At 38.2% G+C, this 19422-nt stretch overlaps 1 protein-coding gene across 4 annotated transcripts in view; it reads right to left on the reverse strand.

The window, feature by feature from the left end:
- The window catches only part of CEP112 (centrosomal protein 112), a 334383-nt gene that overhangs the window by 243290 nt on the left and 71671 nt on the right, over positions 1-19422 (reverse strand). For all 4 annotated transcript variants that reach the window (XM_036033460.1, XM_036033461.1, XM_036033459.1 and 1 more), the window contains 2 exons: positions 1381-1535; positions 944-1073 (listed from right to left, as the gene is read on the reverse strand). In XM_036033460.1, the coding sequence (XP_035889353.1) occupies positions 944-1073; positions 1381-1535 (285 nt within the window). The remainder of the gene's footprint in view (positions 1-943; positions 1074-1380; positions 1536-19422) is intronic.

A 19422-nucleotide genomic window follows, 5' to 3' on the forward strand; every position in this document is an offset into this window, starting at 1 on the left:
AAAATGTTTACTAAAAAAGTACAGATTTCATCTTTTAAAGTAAAAATATATATTAAATTATATTTAGTATTTAAAGCTATGTAAATATAATAGTAATGCAGAAATAACTGGTTTTACAGAAATAAAAGTTTTACAGAAAACTTCTCAAATTTTAATTTTAAAACCAAATCCAAGCCCTGGCTAGCATAGCTCAGTGGATTGAGCGTGGGCTGCAAACCAAAGCATCGCAGGTTTGATTCCCAGTCACGGCACATGCCTGGGTTGCAGGCCACGGTCCCCAGCAACTGCACATTGATGTTTCTCTCTCTCTTTCTCCCTCCCTTCCCTCCCTAAAAACAAATAAATAAAATCTTAAAAAAAAAAAATAAAACAAGTCCACCAGAACATTTAATTCTTGAAATACCACACAACTGGCTACCTTGAATTATAGCCATGGACTCTCCTTGCAGAAAGTGCCAATCCTTAGACACAAAGTGTGCGAGTGCCGTGGAGTGTCCGTGGGCTCTCATGTGCATGTGATGACAGAAAAACTAAAGCATGACCAAGATTTCACACTAATAATAATAATAATAATAATGTATACAGTAACCTTTAAAAATGTACGACTAGCACGACTGAGCATCTCTTCTCAGACTTTTATGTTTCCTTTTTTAAAAACGTTGGTACAAGGGTTAACTTATGCCAGAATTCAGTTTATTAAATACTTATGTCATGCTATGGATTAGACACTCAACATTTTAAGTATTTTAAATGCCAAAAAACATTGTTTCAGTTATTTCAAGAATAAAACCAAGGAGAGACTAATTTCCAAGGACAAATAGCTTCTACATGGCTACCTATGTCTATAAGCTGAGTATGTGTGTGTGTATATATATATATATATATATATATATATATAAACTAAATTACTTTATTTGTATATATACCAGCATATATATAATACCTTAGAAGCTGAAAGTGCATGTTCCTTTTTCAGAAGGTTCATATCAGCATCATATTTGGTTTGCAATAGTTTCATGTTTTGCTCATAATCATTTATAAGATGATCTTTCTCTTTGTGCAGTGCATTGCGCCTAAAATAAGAGAACAAAGTACAGCTCCAATATATTTAAAATAAATTCCTAGAATGGAATTCTTTAGTCAGCCAAATCCAAATGCACCATCTTTCAATATATCAAATAATTATCTACATTTTTACCAACTTTTAAAACAGCATTATGCCTCTTGTGTTAAATGAAACAAAAAACAAACAATGGCAATATTTAGGTTGGAAACTGCCAAAGGTTAATGTACAAGGTGTGATTAACTTTGGCAGATACTTTACAGGGTTAATATCAGGACTTTATAGCCACACCTGGGATATCAGACTTCAGACAATACCTTGCCTTTACTTCTTGTAACTCACTACATGTTATCTGGTAACATCTCTCAAGTTCCATTTTTTCTTGAATTAATTTCTGCTTCTGTAAATTACTGTTCTCTGCTTCTCCGGTCAGCTGCTGGACACGGGACTCCAATTCCTTGACCACCTGGTTCTAAAAGAGTAGGTCACTATTAAAAAAGCCTCTGACTGACTTTGTAACACTGCAGTATCATTAATTAGCCTGAAGAAAATATATATCCTATTAGAGATAAGAATACAGAAAACAAATGTACCATAAGCCATACTAATAAAAATTAAACCAACCTCTAAATTAACCAAGTCTTTTAAAAAATGCTTTCTAACATAAAATAAAGATCATTGCCCTGGCTGGTGTGGCTCAGTGAATTGAGTGCTAGACTATAAACCAAAGGTCCCCGGTTCGATTCCCAGTCAGAGCATGTGCCTTGGATTGCAGGCCAGGTCCCCAGTAGCAGGTGTGTGAGAGGCAACCAATGGATGTATTTCTTGCACGTCAATATTTCTCTCCCTCTTTTTCTTATTCCTTTCCCTCTCTCTCTCTAAAAATAAATAAATAAAATCTTTTAAAAAAGAGAAAGATCATCATGTTTATATGCTTTTAGCCGTTCATTCATTCATTCATTCAATGAATATTTAGTGATGTCGCTATCCTTAAGAAGGTTACATTTTCTTTATGAAACTTAAGAAATTAAATTGTTAGGTAAGCACTTAGCAGTGTTTGGCTCTTCACTTGAAGTTTAAGAAGCTTTTTAAAATTATAAAGCAATATAATATTTTTAAAAGGAAACTCGTAACCCAAATATTTTAATACAGGGGTTATGACATATGTGGCACACGTATTACCACATAAGTGTATAGGAACATTTTATTAGATAGTTCCAGTGTTAATGAACAAAACTTTCATTTTTAAAAATATTTACTTACTTTTGGAGACAGCAGAATGGAAGGAGAGAGAGACAGAGAGAAACATCCATATATGAGAGAATGATCAATTAGTTGCCTCTCACACACCCCAACTTGAGGACCTGGCCCACAACCCAGGTATGTGCCCTGACTGGGATTCAAACTGGTGACCTTTCAGTTGGCAGAATGATGGTGAACCCACTGAACCACACCAGTCAGGGCAGTGAACAAAATTTTGATTTGCTTTATTTTTTTACTTACCATTTTATCAAAAGCCCTTCATTTTTCCAGTCTTCAAAATTATCAGATAATCAAATCATTTCATTATTATTTGATATTGTTATTCTGAATGTTTCATCTTCACAGACCTACATAAAGGTGTTTATGTGCTCCATCTAAAATTAGGGTAATCAACCACTAGCTAAAAGGACAATTAATTTTTTTATTGAAATATAATTGACATACACCATCCTATTTATTTCAGGTATACACAATTGTAATTTGATATTTATATACATTATGAAATGATCAGCTAATTTTTATTTTAATGATTACACTTCCAGTAAATGTGAGTAATTACAAATGTTTAGGATGATGTTCCAATCAATTAGTATATTTTCATACTCTAAGATAAACACTTAAACTTTCAGCATTACATAATATTACAACCCCAACCTCATACCAACCTTTCTTCAATTTAAATGTCAATGTAATAGCTTCCAAATATAAGAAATGGAAATAATTATATCCAACAAAAAGTGACATATAGATTAACTTTTTAAAATACATGCAATTCCTAGCTCAGAGCCTGACATATGTCTGATGCAGACTTCTTGTCCATACAACCTGTTCATTCTGTGTTTGTATTCATGACCCTGCTTTAGGGACTCCTTTCAAAAGAGTATTTTCCAAAACACGTGCTAAACTCTCCATGTTTCCTAAATGTTAACTGACTAGAAGAAACAAAGAAAAAGACTATATCCTTGGCCTTCTAGCTTTAAGTGGTGGACTAAAAATGATTTCTCCTCTTAGAAACTACCAAAAAAACAAAAACAAGAGGTACTAAAAACAGAAATGAAACTCTACCTTAATAAACTATAAACTCTAGGAGAGAAACTGCAATTTCCCACTATTGAGGAGTACCTTGCAACATATCACACTCCCACTGAGAACTGAAAAACCAAAAAGATATGAAAGAAATCAATTTGAAGATACTGACCAACTTCTAAACCAGATAGGACTTAACCAGGCCCGAGGAAGCAACCTCAGAAATGAGTCAACATTCTGCAAACTGCTTTTTTACCTTTGAGGCATTTTCTAATCTGGATGGAGGAGGATGGGGCAAGAAAACTAGAGCAAAGGGTCGCCAGGCAGCTAGGACTTGAGGAACAAGACCCCTGAGGGAAGAGATGCATAAAAAAGTGAGCTTACACAAGCCCTTTTCTCAAGGGATTTGTCAAATTCTTGACATTCATAGGACGGGAGACTAAGAAACCAAGGGAAAATACTCAGAGAAGCAGACCAGGGTTTCCAGCAGTATCACTGTACTTAGGAGTAAAACTTGTATTTTAGAAGGGGAAGGCCTCTTGCAACATCACAGGCTTTCAGCTGGGCTATGTGCTGAGGGCCACTACTGGGAGTGGAAGTGAATCAGAGGTAGACCAAACACTGCACCCAGCCTTGAGTCAGCTCAGTCCCTGAACGGATGGTGAGCTGCCCCTACACTAGCTGCCTCTCAGAAGTCAGAGCATAGCCTCTGGGGAGGAAGATAACATCGTGCTGAGCATTTATGCACAATGTCTGACACTCAATCAGAAAATACTAGGTAAACCAAGAAACAGAATCAAAGGGGGAAAAACCCCCAAAATTAGAAATAGACATGCTGATGGCCCAGATACTGAAATCATAAAACCTGCGAGGAATTTGTTATCCTGGTTCAAAGTATATGAGGAAGGCCTGCAAGATTAAATGATGATCAAATAGAAATGCAGGAACGCTCTAAGAGAGGATGACCCAGGGCTGGAGATCTTAGACAACAGCATCAGAACAAAGTTATCCAAACTAAGTTGGAACAAATAATTTCTTTCGTGGTTCAACAATAACATATTGTGGCTACAGTATCTCTGAACCTAATCGGGCATGAAAAAGAATAAAGACTGGGATAAATCTTTAAACATCACAGAAATCATATTTGCAGGAAGCAATCTATAGCTGAAATCAATTAAGGAAAAGAAATGACATTATGAGAAGCCTAACAGTGGCTACAGAGTACTAAAATGCTAAGAGAATTTACTCACACATGCCACTGCATAGTAAGAAATCCATGCTACTATGGAACAAGGCCCAGCCCTATACACCCAGAAACTGTCTTTAAATAACTAGCCAAGGAAACAAATGTGTACATTGAAAGATGAGTCACAGTTTTTAAAAAGGGGGCCAGCATAGAAGCTATACAAACACAGGGTGGGGCAAAAGTGGGGCTACATTTGTGAGTATGCAAACCACAGAGTTTACCAACTATAAACCAACTTTTGCCCCACTGTGCATATCATATGGAAATGAGACGAAAGGCAGAAAAACAGGAGGCAGATGAAAAAAATTTTCATTTCTTAAAAAACATCACACATGGTTAAAATCAATAAATACAAATGTATTGTAAGGGACTAGAGCTATAGAAATAACTTATTACCAAAAAAGGTCCCCTAAATATCCTATTAAAATAGAGATGTCTCATTATTCAATGACATCTTAAATATTTACCATAACTAACTCAAATTTTAAAAAGTTATCAGTTTTAAAATATGACAAAAATAGTCTTCAAGAAATCAGTTTTAAAATATAAAACTTGAACGCTCTAAAAATAAAACCTTGACCTCTCCCTCCCTCTTTCATTCCCACCTCTGTCTGTTTCTCTCTCTGGTAGTGGCAATGTGACTGGTGTATTATATGATTACCTTGCATTTCAAACTGCATGGAATAACTCTAACCTTTTCCTTGTTTTGTTTTTCATGTCCATATCAGCACCATAGAGAGATTTTTTTTTTAAGATTTGTTATTTATTTTTAGAGAGAGGGGAAGGGAGGGAGAAAGAGAGAGAGAAACATCAATGTGTGGTTGATTCTCACTTGTCCCCTACTGGGGACCTGGCCGGCAACCAAGGCATGTGCCCTGACTGGGAATCCAACCAGCAACCCTTTGGTTCACAGGCGGGCACTCAACCCACTGAGCCACACCAGCCAGGGCCATATCAGCACTAAAATAGTGGCTAATGATTAAATAATCTCATTCAACTCTCTCTGATTTGAATGAAACAAACTGTTCATTCTGAAAGTTATCATGGGATGATATTTCTAATTCAAAAAGATTAGGCTTGTCTTTTTATAATAACAATCCTTACTCTAGCACCATACAAGTATGAAGAATGTACTCCCGATTAAATCAATAATAGAAATAAAAAGAATAGCTCCCCCAGGTATACAAGCTGGGCCAACAATTAAAAATCAATTAATGTAATCCATCACATCAACAGGACTCAGCATTAAGATCTATATTTATTGAATAATTTTACAAATACTGATACAACTTTCTGATTCAAGAAAAAATAAATTATAGTTATTTACTTTATTACTTATTTTTATTTGTTATTTTATTTTTATTATTAATTTTAAAGCATTTTCTTAACTCTCATTATGTCTTATACAAGATAAAGTAGGTACAAAGGAAATTTAAAATAAATTTAAAACATAATGTCAAGGGAAAGCCTATAGTCAGTCATATGAGAATACCTTAATAACATTTGCCCAAAACAATCTTTTTTAAGCTGAATACAAAAACTGAGGAGACATAAAATAGTGGAGACCTCAAATGGGGTAAAAATTTATTCAGAAAAAAAGATGCTGGCGCAGAACCATATTCTCAGGCAGCAGCAGGAAGTGTGGAAGGGGAGCTCAGGGGTGCACAACAACAGGGTCCAAGAAGGAACGGAAACTGTCCAGCTAAGGGCAAACAGATTACCTCAGGTGCGGGGACTATGTTCCCACACTGTGAACTCAAAGGCAGCGCTCGGAAGACTAGGTTGGAGTTCTTGAGTGGACATGGCTTGTAAGCAGTAGTTATAATAGGCATTGGATTGGTAATTCAAGTTATTGGTCATGGAAAAATAGGACAAATAGCATTTGTGAGATATGGAACAAGAGGAGACAGGGAGAGCTCCTGGCAGGTAACCAGAAGAGTCCCGGAATGAGACAACAATGGCCTGGACTCAAGTGGTAGCTATGGAAACAGAAGGGGAAGAGAACAGATCTAAGAAAAATTTCCAAAGCAGTAAGTAATATGATTAAGTAAAATACTACATGAAGGAGAAGAGAAGTGGCAAAAATTATAAATCTTCTATGCTCAAAACCTAATATGCCAAAAGAATTGGCACATTGAAAATTAAGAGAAAGTTTAGAAGAGGGGAGAAGATGGTGGTGAGGTAGGTGGGAGCGGAGTCCACTTCCCTCTGTGCCCGTGTGAAACACCTAGCCAATCTTCTGAGGAACGGAGTGAACAGCCAATGGTATCCCAGCATATATGAAGACTGGAGACCAAAAACTGTAGAGGACATTGAAAAATCAGACCAGTATGTGGGAGCTGTGAATACCAGGATACCTGCTGGAAGAGGAAACCTACAAACAAAGGGACCACCAACAGATAACAACAGAAGAAGGTGAAAGAGGAGTGGAAGCCACACTAACTCAACCCAGGACCAATCTGGAAATACAACTAAATGGTGGAGAAATTACTCAGAACAAACAACTGAACAAGAGTGAGAGAGAATCCTCAAAACCTTGTACACATGCAAGAACCAGCTTCAACACAACCTGCCCACACCTGCACAACAGAATACAAGATGTAGTAGACAGAGTGACCCTCAGTTAACCAGCTGGAGAGAAGGATCCACCAAAGAAAGACCCAACAACAATCAAAACCCAAAGACATACAGAGAGCCAACATAAACGACAGCCCAAGACCAGTGAGCTCAGGAGATCAAGGAGACTGCACCACTGAATCTCACAGGTCTTCTACCATAGAAGTTCTTACCATAAACCCAGAGAGTCAGAACAGATCAACTCAAAAAGCAGAGGCTAACAAGAAGAGTCTCACAAACAATGGGAAGACAAAGAAACAATCCCCAAATGAAAGTAAAGGAGGAAGCCTCAGAAAGAATGCTAAATGAAATAGAGGTAAGTCAGCTATCAGATATTGAGTTCAAAGCAGTGGTTATAAGGAAGCTCAATGAGCTCACAGAGAATTACCTAAAACTACAGAGAAAGTACAATGAACTCACTGCAAACTATATCAACATGAAAAAGGAAATAGAAAATATCAATGAGGGCCAAGAGGAAATGAAGAACACAATTTCCAAACTGAAGAACACAGCAGAAGGAATCAAAGGCAGGATTGATGAAGCAGAGGATCAGATCAGCAAGCTGCAGGACAAGGTAGAAAAAAACACCCAGAAAGAGCAAGAAAAGGAAAAGAAGCTCAGAAAGAATGAAGAGGGGTTAAGGGAAATGCAAGACAACATGAAACATAATAATATCCATGTAATAGGGATACCAGAAGAAGAGAAGCAAGGGATAGAAAACCTGTTTGAAAAAGGAATGATGGAAAACTTCCCTAATTTGATGAGAGAAAACGTCACAAAAATCCAGGAAACACAGAGAGTCCCAATCAAGAGGAACCCAAAGACACCCACTTCAAGACACATCATAATTTAAATGGCAAAATTCCAAGACAAAGAGAGAATGTTAAAGGAAGCAAGGAAACAGGAAGTAACATATAAGGGAGCCCCAATAAGACTAGCAGCTGACTTCTTGATAGAAATGCCCCAAGGCAAAAGGGAATGGCAAGAAATATTCCAAGTAATGAGAACCAGAGGCCTGCAAACCAAGACTACTTTACCCAGCAAGGCTCTCAATTAAAATGGAAGGCCAAATAAGGAGCCTCCTGGATAAAAGAGGCCTCAAAGAATATACCTTCTCCAAACCAGCTGGGCAAGAGATGCTAAAGGGTCTGCTTTAAGAACAGGAAGAAAAACAGTGAAAGAGAGAGACACACAGGTATGAAAAAATGGCAATGAATAAGTGCCTATCAATAATAACCTTAAATGTAAATGGATTAAATGCCCCAATCAAAAGACACAGAATAGCTTATTGAATAAGAAAACATGACCCACACACATGCTGCCCACATCTCAGAACAAAAGACCTACACAAACTGAAAGTGAAGGGCTGGAAACAAATATTCCAAGCAAATGGACAGGGAAAAAAAGCTGGGGTAGCAATACTCATAATGGACAAGATAGACTTCAAAAAAAGAGCCATAAAAAGAAACCCAGAAGGTCACTTCATAATACTCAAGAGAAGAATCCATCAAGAAAACATAAACATTGTAAATATATATGCACCCAACATAGGCGCACCCAAATACATAAAGAAAATCTTGGAGGACTTCAAGAAAGATATTGACAGCAACACAATTATAGTAGGGGATTTTAACACCCCACTGTCAAAAATGGACAGATCTTCCAAACAAAATATCAACAAGATATTGTGACATCGAACAATGCCCTAGATGAAATTAACTTTCATCCCAAAGAAGCAAAATACACACTCTTTCAAATGCACACGAACATTTTCAAAGAGAGACCACATGACAGGACACAAAACAAGCCTCAACAAATTCAAGAAAACTGAAATCATATCAAGCATTTTCTCCAACCACAAGGGACTGAAACTAGAAACCAACCTCAAGGAAAAAACCCCAAAACACATAAACTCATGGAGACTGAATAGCATGATATTAAATAATGAATGGGTCAAGAATGAGATTAGGGAAGAAATCAAAAACTTTCTGGAAACAAATGAAAATGAACTCACAACAATCCAAAACTTATGGAACATGGCGAAGGCAGTCCTGAGAGGGAAGTTCATAGCGATGCAGGCCTACCTAGAAAAGAGAGAAACATTTCAAACAACCTAACCCTATGCCTACAAGAACTCAAGGAACAACAACAAAGACAACCCAGAGCAAGTAGAAGGAAGAAAATAACCAAGATCAGAGCAGAATTAAATGACACAGACTAAAAGCACAATTCTAAGGACCAATAAATCCAGGAGATAGTTCTTTGAAAAGATAAACAAATTTGACAAGCCTTTAAGCAGGCTCATCAAGAAAAAAAGAGAGAGGACCCAAACAAACATAATCAGAAGTGAAAGAGGAGAGATTACAACTGATACCACAGAAATACAAAGAATTTTAAGAAATTACTACAAAGAAGTATATGCCAAGAAATTTGAAAACCTAGGTGAAATGGACAAATTTCTAGAAAAATATAATCTTCCAAAACTGAATGAAGGAGAAGCAGAAAGCTTCTGCTTCTGAACAGATCAATAACGTGGATGAAATTGAAGTAGTAATCAAAAAACTCCTGACACACAAAACCCTGGATTAGATGGTTTCACAGGAGAATTCAAAGCATTTAAGGAAGAGCTAACCCCTATCCTTCACAGACTATTCCAAAAAACCCAAGAAAAGGGAAGACTCCCAAACTCTTTTATGAAGCCAGCATCATCCTACTCCCAAAACCACATAAAGACACAACAAAGAAAGAAAACTCAGACCAATATTGCTGATGAACATAGATGCTAAAATCCTCAACAAAACATTAGCAAACCACACCCAGCAATACATTAAAAAGATCATACACCACGATCAAGTGGGATTCATCCCAGGGATGCAAGGATGGTACAATATTTGCAAATCAATAAACATAATACACCACATAAACAAAAGGAAAGATGAAAATCTCATGATCATACCAATAGATGCAGAAAAAGCATTTGATAAGGTATAGCACCCATTTATGATAAAAACACTCAGCAAAGTGGGAATAGAGGGAGCATTCCTCAACATAATAAAGGCCATCTATGAGAGACCTACAGCCAACATCATACTCAGTGGGCAAAAACTTAGAGCTTTCCCACTAAGATCAGGAACAAGACAAGGATGCCTGCTTTCACCACCCCTATTCAACATAGTACTAGAAGTCCTAGCCACAGCAATCAGGTAAGAAATAGAAATAAAGGCATCAAAATTGGAAAGGAGGAAGTAAAACTGTCATGGTTTGCAGATGACATGATAGTATACATAGAAAATTCTATAGACTCCACCAAAAAAACTACTCAACCTAATAAATGAATTTGACAAAACAGCTGGATACAAGGTCAATATTCAGAAAACAAAGACATCTTTGTACACCAACAATGAAATATCAGAAACAGAAATCAGGAAAAAAATCCCATTTGATATAGCAACAAGAGAAATAAATACCTAGGAATAAACCTAACCAAGGAAGTAAAAGACCTGTACTCAAAAAACTATGTAACACTGAAGAAAGAGATCAAGGAAGACACAAACAAATGGAAGCATGTACCATGCTCATGGATTGGAAGAATTAACATCATCAAAATGACCATACTACCCAAAGCAATTTACAGATTCAATGCAATCCCTATTAAAGTACCAATGACATATTTCACAGATATAGAACAAACATTTCAGAAATTTATATGGAATCATAAATGACCCCGAATAGCTGCAGCAATTTTGAGAAGAACACAGCAAGAGGGATCACAATAACTGATATCAAACTGTATTACGAGGCCACTGTAATCAAAACAGCATGGGACTGGCATAAAAACAGATACATAGACCAATGGAACAGAACAGAGAGCCCAGAAACAAACCCAAGTCTCTATTGTCAATTAATATTTGACAAAGAAAGCAGCAACATAAAATGGAGTAAAATAGCCTCTTCAACAAATGGTGTTGGAAGATCTGGACAGCTACATGAAAAAAAATGAAACTCAACCACCAATTTATACCATACACAAAAATAAATTGAAGGTGGATAAAAGGTTTAAATATAAGCCGTGACATCATCAGAGTCCTAGAGGAGAGACATAGGCAGGAAAATCTCAGATATTTGATGCAGCGACATTTTTACTGGCATGTCCCCTAGAGCAAGGGACATAAAGGAAAGAATGAACAAATGGGATCTCATCAAAATAAAAAGCTTCTGCATGGCTAAAGAAAACAGTATTAAAATAAAAAGAGAACCAACTGTATGGGAAAACATATTTGCCAATGACACCTCAGACAAGGGTTTAATCTCCAAAATATATAAAGAACTTACACGACTCCACTCTAAGAAGACAAGCAACCCAATTAAAAAATGGGCAAAGGACTTGAACAGACTCTTCTCCAAGGAGGACATACAGAGGGACCAGACACATATGAAAAGATGCTCATTATTGCTGGCTATCAAATTGAAACTACAATGAGATACAACTTCACACTGGTCAGAATGACCATCATAAACAAATCAACAAACAAGTGTTGGAGAGGATGCGGAGAAAAGGGAACCTTAGTGCACTGTGGGTGGGAATGTAGACTGGTGCAGCCACTGTGGAAAACAGTATGGAATTTCCTCAGAAAACTAAAAATGGAACTGCCTTTTGACCCAGCAAATCCACTGCTTGGATTATACCGTAAGAGCCCTGAAACACCAATCCAAAAGAACCTATGCACCCCAATGTTCATAGCAGCACAATTTACAATAGCCAAGTGCTGGAAGCAACCTAGATGCCCATCAGTAAACGAGTGGATCAAAAAACTATGTTACATTTACACAATGGAATTCTATGCAGCAGAGAGAAAGAAGGAGCTCCTACCCTTTGCGACAGCGTGGATGGAGCTGGAGAGCATTATGCTAAGTGAAATAAGCCAGGTGGTGAGGGACAAATACCATATGATCTCACCTCTAACTGGAACATACTCAACAAAAGAAAAAAGCAAACAAAATATAACCAGTGACATTGAAATTAAGAACAATCTAACAATAGTCAGAGGGGGGGGAGGGGACAGTATGGGGAAGGGTTTTCAGAAACTACTGTAAAGGACACATGGACAAAACTGAGGGGGAGGGTGGAAGCAAGGGAGGGAGGAGGGATTGGCTGGGGTGGGGGGAGTGGTGGAGGTTATGCAGACAACTGTAATTGAACAACAATGAAGTAATAAAAAAAGGAAAGGGCATTATTTTGGTAAGAAATATGATTTTCACAAAGTATTAGGAAATTTTAAAATAGCTGATGGGCTTTCAATTATACAACCAATGTATATAGAATAAGAAATGTAGGAGTTTTACACACACACTTTGTTTGAAATCCTGGGAGTCCAAAATTAGAAAGGGTTAGTACTCAGCAACTATTTAGAATCCGAAGCTCAACTCCTATGGCAAAAAGAACAACATACTTTATCTGATTTCATAAACTTTTTCTTGAAATATGACATATACACAAAAAGATACACAAATCTTCACTATATATTTTGATAATTTTTTACAGATTTAAAACACCTATGAATAACTACAAAAGGTAAACATTATCAGCCATTCTGAGGCCTTATTGGTCATCTTCTACACAAAGGTAACTACTATTCTGACTTCCATCACAAAAAATTACCTTTGCCTTTTGTTGAACTTTCTATAAATGAAATCACAGAGTATATATCTTTTGGGTCAGGCTTCATTATGCATATTACATGTCTGTGAAATTCATCCACATCATGGCATGTAGCAGTTTACACTTTTTCAAAGCTATATACAGTATTCCATTATGCAAATAACTTAAAATAACATCCATTTTATCAATAGATTTCTTCAGTGTTTGGCTGTTAAAAATAATGTTGCTGTGAACACTTTCATACATATTTTATGGTACATATATGCACTTATTTCTTTGCTTGTACTTCCTGTATTGAAACTTCTGAGTCATACTGTATTTGAAAACTATGTCCATGCAAAAACTTGCAAGTAAATATTTAGAACAGTTTTATCCATAATTCTTCAATAGGTAAATGGATAAACAAACTATGGTACATCCCTGTAACTGAATGTTATTTGGCAATAAAAACAAATGCGCTATCAAGCCACAAAAGGCATGGAGAAATCTCTAATATAATCGCTTAATGAAAGAAGCCAGTCTGAAAAGGCTATTTACTGCATGATTCCAACTACATGGCCTTTTTGAAAATACGAAACTATACAGTCGATACAAAAGATCAGTGGTTGCCAGGGATTCTAGGGAGAGGGGGTGAGGGGTAAATAGGGCACAGCACTGGTGATTTTTAGGACAGTGAAAATATTACATATCATACTATAATCATGGCTGTATGACAAGATGTACTTGTTGAAACCCATGGAATTTTAAAGCATAAAAAAAGACCCTTATTTTTCAGCAAATTAAAAAAAAAACAAAACAGGATTCTTGTGGTTCCAGGAAAAAAATGTAGACCATGACAAGAAAATCCAGATATATTAAAAAATGTATGAAAAAAACTCATGGGAGGGATGAGGGAAGTGATGACCTAAGCAATTTTGAAATGAGTGGCATCTCTAAGACCATACACACACTGCTCTAGCTGACAAAGTTGGTCCCCGTGGGAGTATGAGTTCACAACCCTGACCCTGGTGTAAACGTATAATGGAATTGAACAATTAAGTAAATGGGTGGAGGGCAGTAGAAGCCACGTTTCCAGTGTTGGATTGAGAGTTTACACACATGAAGAGAGAAGGCTAGGTTAATCCATGTGGTGCTGGATTAGAGTTACAGACATTGGTAAGAAATTCTGTTTACGGGGATCTAAGATGGCGTCGGAGTAGGAAGGAGCAGATTTGGCTTTCCTCTGCTCAGGGGAGAGAGTCCTGACCGATCTTTGGAGTGGAAAGGCAAGCAACCAACATATTTCAGCATTTTTGAGAACGGAGGACCAAGGATTGAGGCAGAACCGAAAGAACAAAGAACAGATCGCTGCATCAAGGTAGGCTCCCGGGACAGGCGTGTGGTACCGGGGCTGCAGCCCCAGGCCCGGGGGCCGCGGCTGGGTTTGCCCTAGGGTTAGTGGGAGAGAGCCAGGTCAACTGCTCCCTCCCCAGCCGAGCAAGGTCTGGGCGGCTCTGGGAGGAGTCCAGGTGCTGGCGGGCACACCGGGTGGCGAGCAGCTTTGGAGGCGGTGAACGCCAGAGCCAAGTCGCCCTGCGGACCCGGACTCCCAGGGTCACCGTTCTGGCTGGAGCTTTGGCGGTGAGAGAAACCGGGCCATTGGAGAGCGGCAGGCTCGATCAGGAGGAATTTCCCAAGAGGAAGGAGTGGATGGACACAGACACTGTTTGGGGAATTCTCCTGAAGGGATCAGTGGCTCTGGCCTGTTTGCTCCCCAGCTGTGAGCGCGCAGGGCTGCGGACAGGCCGCGCCCGCCCGCCCACGGGGGCACCGGCGTGCGGCAGACGGCCGTGCAGGCGCAGACGGGCCGCGCCCGCTCACCGGAGCGCGGGGAGCGAGGGTCGCGCTGGTCGCGCCGGGCGGCGGCCGGGCCGCGGAGCCAGTGCGAACCCCACGGGCCTAGGAAGAAAAGCCAAACAAGTCAACCTTCAGACTGCCTCAGCCAGCAAGAGCAGAAAAACCGGTTTGGCCACTTTGAAATCAAGAGACTTTTTAATTTGATTCTATTTTTTTAACAATTTTTAATTTTTTAAGTTTTATTGTTTTTATTCTCTTTTGATTTCTTTTTCCTCTCTTACCTGATTTCTTGTTTTATTCCTTCCTCCTTCCTGTCCTCCAATTTTATCTCTTCTTCCTGCCTTCATCTGCCTTTTCTATTTTTTTTCTTTTTTAAATTTTTTCCTAAATACCTACAAGTGAGACAAAAGCCTGGAACGGTGAAAAGACCAAAGTTGAACCCAAAGAAGGGGCATCACAACAGCTGGGACAGTGAGATAAATGTCACTCTGCTATTACAAAGAACCTGCAAGTTATTGCAAATTTGTATTATTATTATTTTTCCAGTGTTCCTACATCCTTTTTTTTTTTTTTAAACAATATTTTTATATCCCTCTTATTTTTGTATAGCCTGCTTTGCTAGGCTGGTTTTATTGTATGACCTCACAGCTTTCCCCTGATATCTCTTTCTATACCGTATTACTAATCTACTGTCCATTAACTCACCTGTGTCCTATAAGCATACTACTCAATGTTTGGTACTTCATATCCTTATTACCTAGATTTCATAGACTCTGCCATATGAATGTTGCCATAATATTATTGTAAATAACTGCTGTTCCATGCAAGTGTAATTACTTCACAACACCCCCCCCCCAGATCGTAGCCCATTTCAAAGTTTCCTGAACTCTATTACTGTAGTGGTTAACTCTATTCTCTCACACACTACACCTATTTACTACCCTTTACTCTCACCTTACCCCAGAATCTGACCGCCCACAACCTCTCTGCTTTATAGACCCAACGCACAATCCTTCCTCCCCCAACAAGAGTCTTATCTTCTTTCCATCCTTTCTAAAAATCAGCTAGCTGGGTGGAAGATCACGGTTAACACTATACATAGTGAAAGGATCTCCTATATCTTCCCTAGTTGCTACTACTGTAAATAGCATAGAATTCTCGGTAGCTGTCTTAAACCATTTTGCCCTCCCCTCCATCTGATGACAAAAAAGAATAGGTGGAGGAGGTGAACACCAGGATACCCACTGGAAGAGGAAACCCAACAACTAAGGAACCACTAACAGATAACAGCAGAAGAAGGTGAAGGAGGGAGTAGTAACCACACAAACCTCAATCCAGGGCTTATCTGGAAATACAACTAAACAGTAGAGACAGTACCCAATACAAACAACTGAACAAGATTTCTTTAAACCTTGTACACACAGAAGAACCAGCCTCAACACAACCTGCCCTCACCAGCACAACAAAATATAGAAGGTGGTGGTCAGAGTGACCCACATTTAACCAGCTGGAGGGAAGGAACCATCAAAGAAAGACTCAACAACAATCAGAACCCAAAGGCAAACACAAAGCCAACTTAAACAACAGCCCAAGACCAGCGAGCTTGGGGGGGTCAAGGAAACAGTACCACTGAAACTCACTGCTACTCTACTAAAGAAGTTCACATCATAAACCGAGGGAGCCAGAACAGATCAATATAAGAAGCTGAGGTGAACAAGAAGAGTCTCACAAACAATGGGAAGACAAAGAAATACTCCCCAAATGAAAGGAAAGGAGGAAGCCTCAAAAAGAATGCTAAATGAAACAGAGGCAATTCAACTATCAGATATTGAATTCAAAGCAGTGATTGTCAGGAAGCTCAATGAGCTCACAATGAGCTACGAGAAACTACAGGGAAGCTACAATGAACTCAATGAAAACTACATCAGCATAAAAAAGGAAATAGAAACTCTCAACAAGGGCCAAGAGGAAATGAAGAATACAATCTCTGAAATGAAGAACACAGTAGAAGGAATGAAAAGCAGGATCGATGAAGCAGAAGATCGGATCAGCGAGCTAGAGGACAAAATAGAAGAAAACACCCAGAAAGAGCAAGAAAGGGAAAAGAGGCTCAGAAGGAATGAAGAGGGATTAAGAGAAATGCAAGACAATATGAAACGTAATAATATCCGTATAATAGGGATACCAGAAGGAGAAGAAGAAGAACAAGGGATAGAAAACCTAGTTGAACAAGTGATGATGGAAAACTTCCCTAATTTGATGAGACAAAAAGTCACACAAATACAGGAAACACAGAGAGTCCCAATCAGAGGAACCCAAGGAGGCCCACCTCAAGACACATCATAATTAAAATGGCAAAATTTCAAGACAAAGAGAGAATCTTAAAGGCAGCAAGGGAGAAGAAGGAAGTAACATACAAGGGGGCCCCAATAAGGCTAACAGCTGACTTCTCAATGGAAACACTCCAAGCCAGAAGAGAATGGCAAGAAATAATCCAAGTAATGAGAACCAGAGGCCTGCAACCACGACTACTTTACCCAGCAAGGCTCTCAATTAAGATAGAAGGCCAAATAAGAAGCTTCTCAGACAAAAGAAGTCTAAAAGAATACACCTCCACTAAACCAACTCTGCAAGAGATGCTGAAGGGACTGCTTTAAGGAAAGAAAGGAAAAGAGAGAGTGAGAGAGGATCACACGTACATAAAAGGCAATGAATAAGTACCTATCAATAATAACCTTAAACGTAAATGGACTAAACGCTCCAATCAAAAGACATAGAATAGCTGACTGGATAAGAAAACATGACCCACACATATGCTGTCTACAAGAGACCCACCTCAGGATAAAAGATCTGCACAGGTTGAAAGTGAAGGGCTGGAAACAAATTTTCCAAGCAAATGGACAGGAGAAAAAAGCCGGGGTAGCAATACTCATATCTGACAAAATAGACTTCCAAAGAAGATCCATAAAGAGAGACCCAGAAGGTCATTTCATAATACAAGGGAAGAATTCACCAAGAAGACATAAACATAGTAAATATATATGCACCCAACATAGGAGCACCTAAATACATAAAGAAAATCTTAGAGGACTTCAAGAAAGATATGGACAGCAACACAATTATTGTGGGGGATTTTAACACCCCTCTATCAAAAATGGACAGATCTTCCAAACAAAACATCAACAAAGATATTGTGGCATTGAACAATACCCTAGACGAGCTGGGCTTTACTGATATTTACAGAACCCTCCATCCCAAAGAAGCTAAATACACATTTTTTTCAAATGTACATGGAACATTTTCAAAGATTGACCACATGATAGGACACAAAACAAGCCTCAACAATTTCAAAAAAATTGAAATCATACCAAGCAATTTCTCAGATCACAAGGGACTGAAACTAGAAACCAACCACAAGGAAAAAAACCCAAAACACTCAAATTCGTGGAGATTAAACAGCATGCTATTAAACAATGAATGGGTCAAGAATGATATTAGGGAAGAAATCAAACGGTTTTTGGAAACAAATGAAAACGAACTCACAACAACCCAAAACTTATGGGACACAGCCAAGGCAGTCCTGAGAGGGAAGATCATAGCGATACAGGCCCACCTAAAAAAGTTAGAAACATTTCAAACAAACAACCTAACCCTACGTCTACAAGAACTCGAGGAACAACAACAAAGACAGCCCAGAGCAAGCAGAAGGAAGGAAATAACCAAGATCAGAGCAGAATTAAATGACATAGAGGCTAAAAGCACAATTCTAAAGATCAATGAATCCAAGAGTTGGTTCTTTGAAAAGATAAACAAAATCGACAAGCCTTTAAGCAGACTCATCAAGAAAAAAAGAGAGAAAACCCAAATAAACACAATCAGAAATGAAAGAGGAGAGATTACAACAGATACCACAGAAATACAAAGGATTGTAACAAATTACTACAAAGAGCTGTATGCCAAGAAATTTGAAAACCTAGATGAAATGGACAAATTTCTAGAAAAATATAACCTTCCAAAACTCAATAAAATGGAAGCAGAAAGCCTCAACAAACCAATAACAGCAAAAGAAATCGAAGCAGTAATCCAAAAACTCCCAACACACAAAAGCTCTGGACCAGATGGTTTCACAGGAGAATTCTACAAAGCATTTAAGGAAGAACTAACACCTATCCTTCACAGACTATTTCAAAAAATCCAAAAAGATGGAAGACTACCAAACTCTTTTTATGAGGCCAACATCATCTTAATCCCAAAACCAGATAAAGACACAACAAAGAAAGAAAACTACAGGCCAATATCGCTGATGAACATTGACGCTAAAATCCTCAACAAGATACTGGCAAACCGCATCCAACAGTACATTAAGAAGATCATACACCATGACCAAGTTGGATTCATTCCAGGTATGCAAGGATGGTACAATATACGCAAATCAGTAACTGTAATACATCACATAAACAAAAGCAAAGACAAAAACCACATGATCATATCAATAGATGCAGAAAAAGCATTTGATAAGGTACAGCACCCATTTATGATAAAAACACTCAGTAAAGTGGGAATAGAGGGAGCATTCCTCAACATAATAAAGGCCATATATGAGAAACCTACAGCCAACATTATACTCAATGGGCAAAAATTAAAATCTTTTCCACTAAGAACAGGAACAAGACAAGGATGTCCACTTTCACCACTTCTATTCAATATAGTACT

This window comes from Phyllostomus discolor, chromosome 8, assembly GCF_004126475.2.
Source record: "Phyllostomus discolor isolate MPI-MPIP mPhyDis1 chromosome 8, mPhyDis1.pri.v3, whole genome shotgun sequence".
Lineage (NCBI taxonomy): Eukaryota > Metazoa > Chordata > Mammalia > Chiroptera > Phyllostomidae > Phyllostomus > Phyllostomus discolor.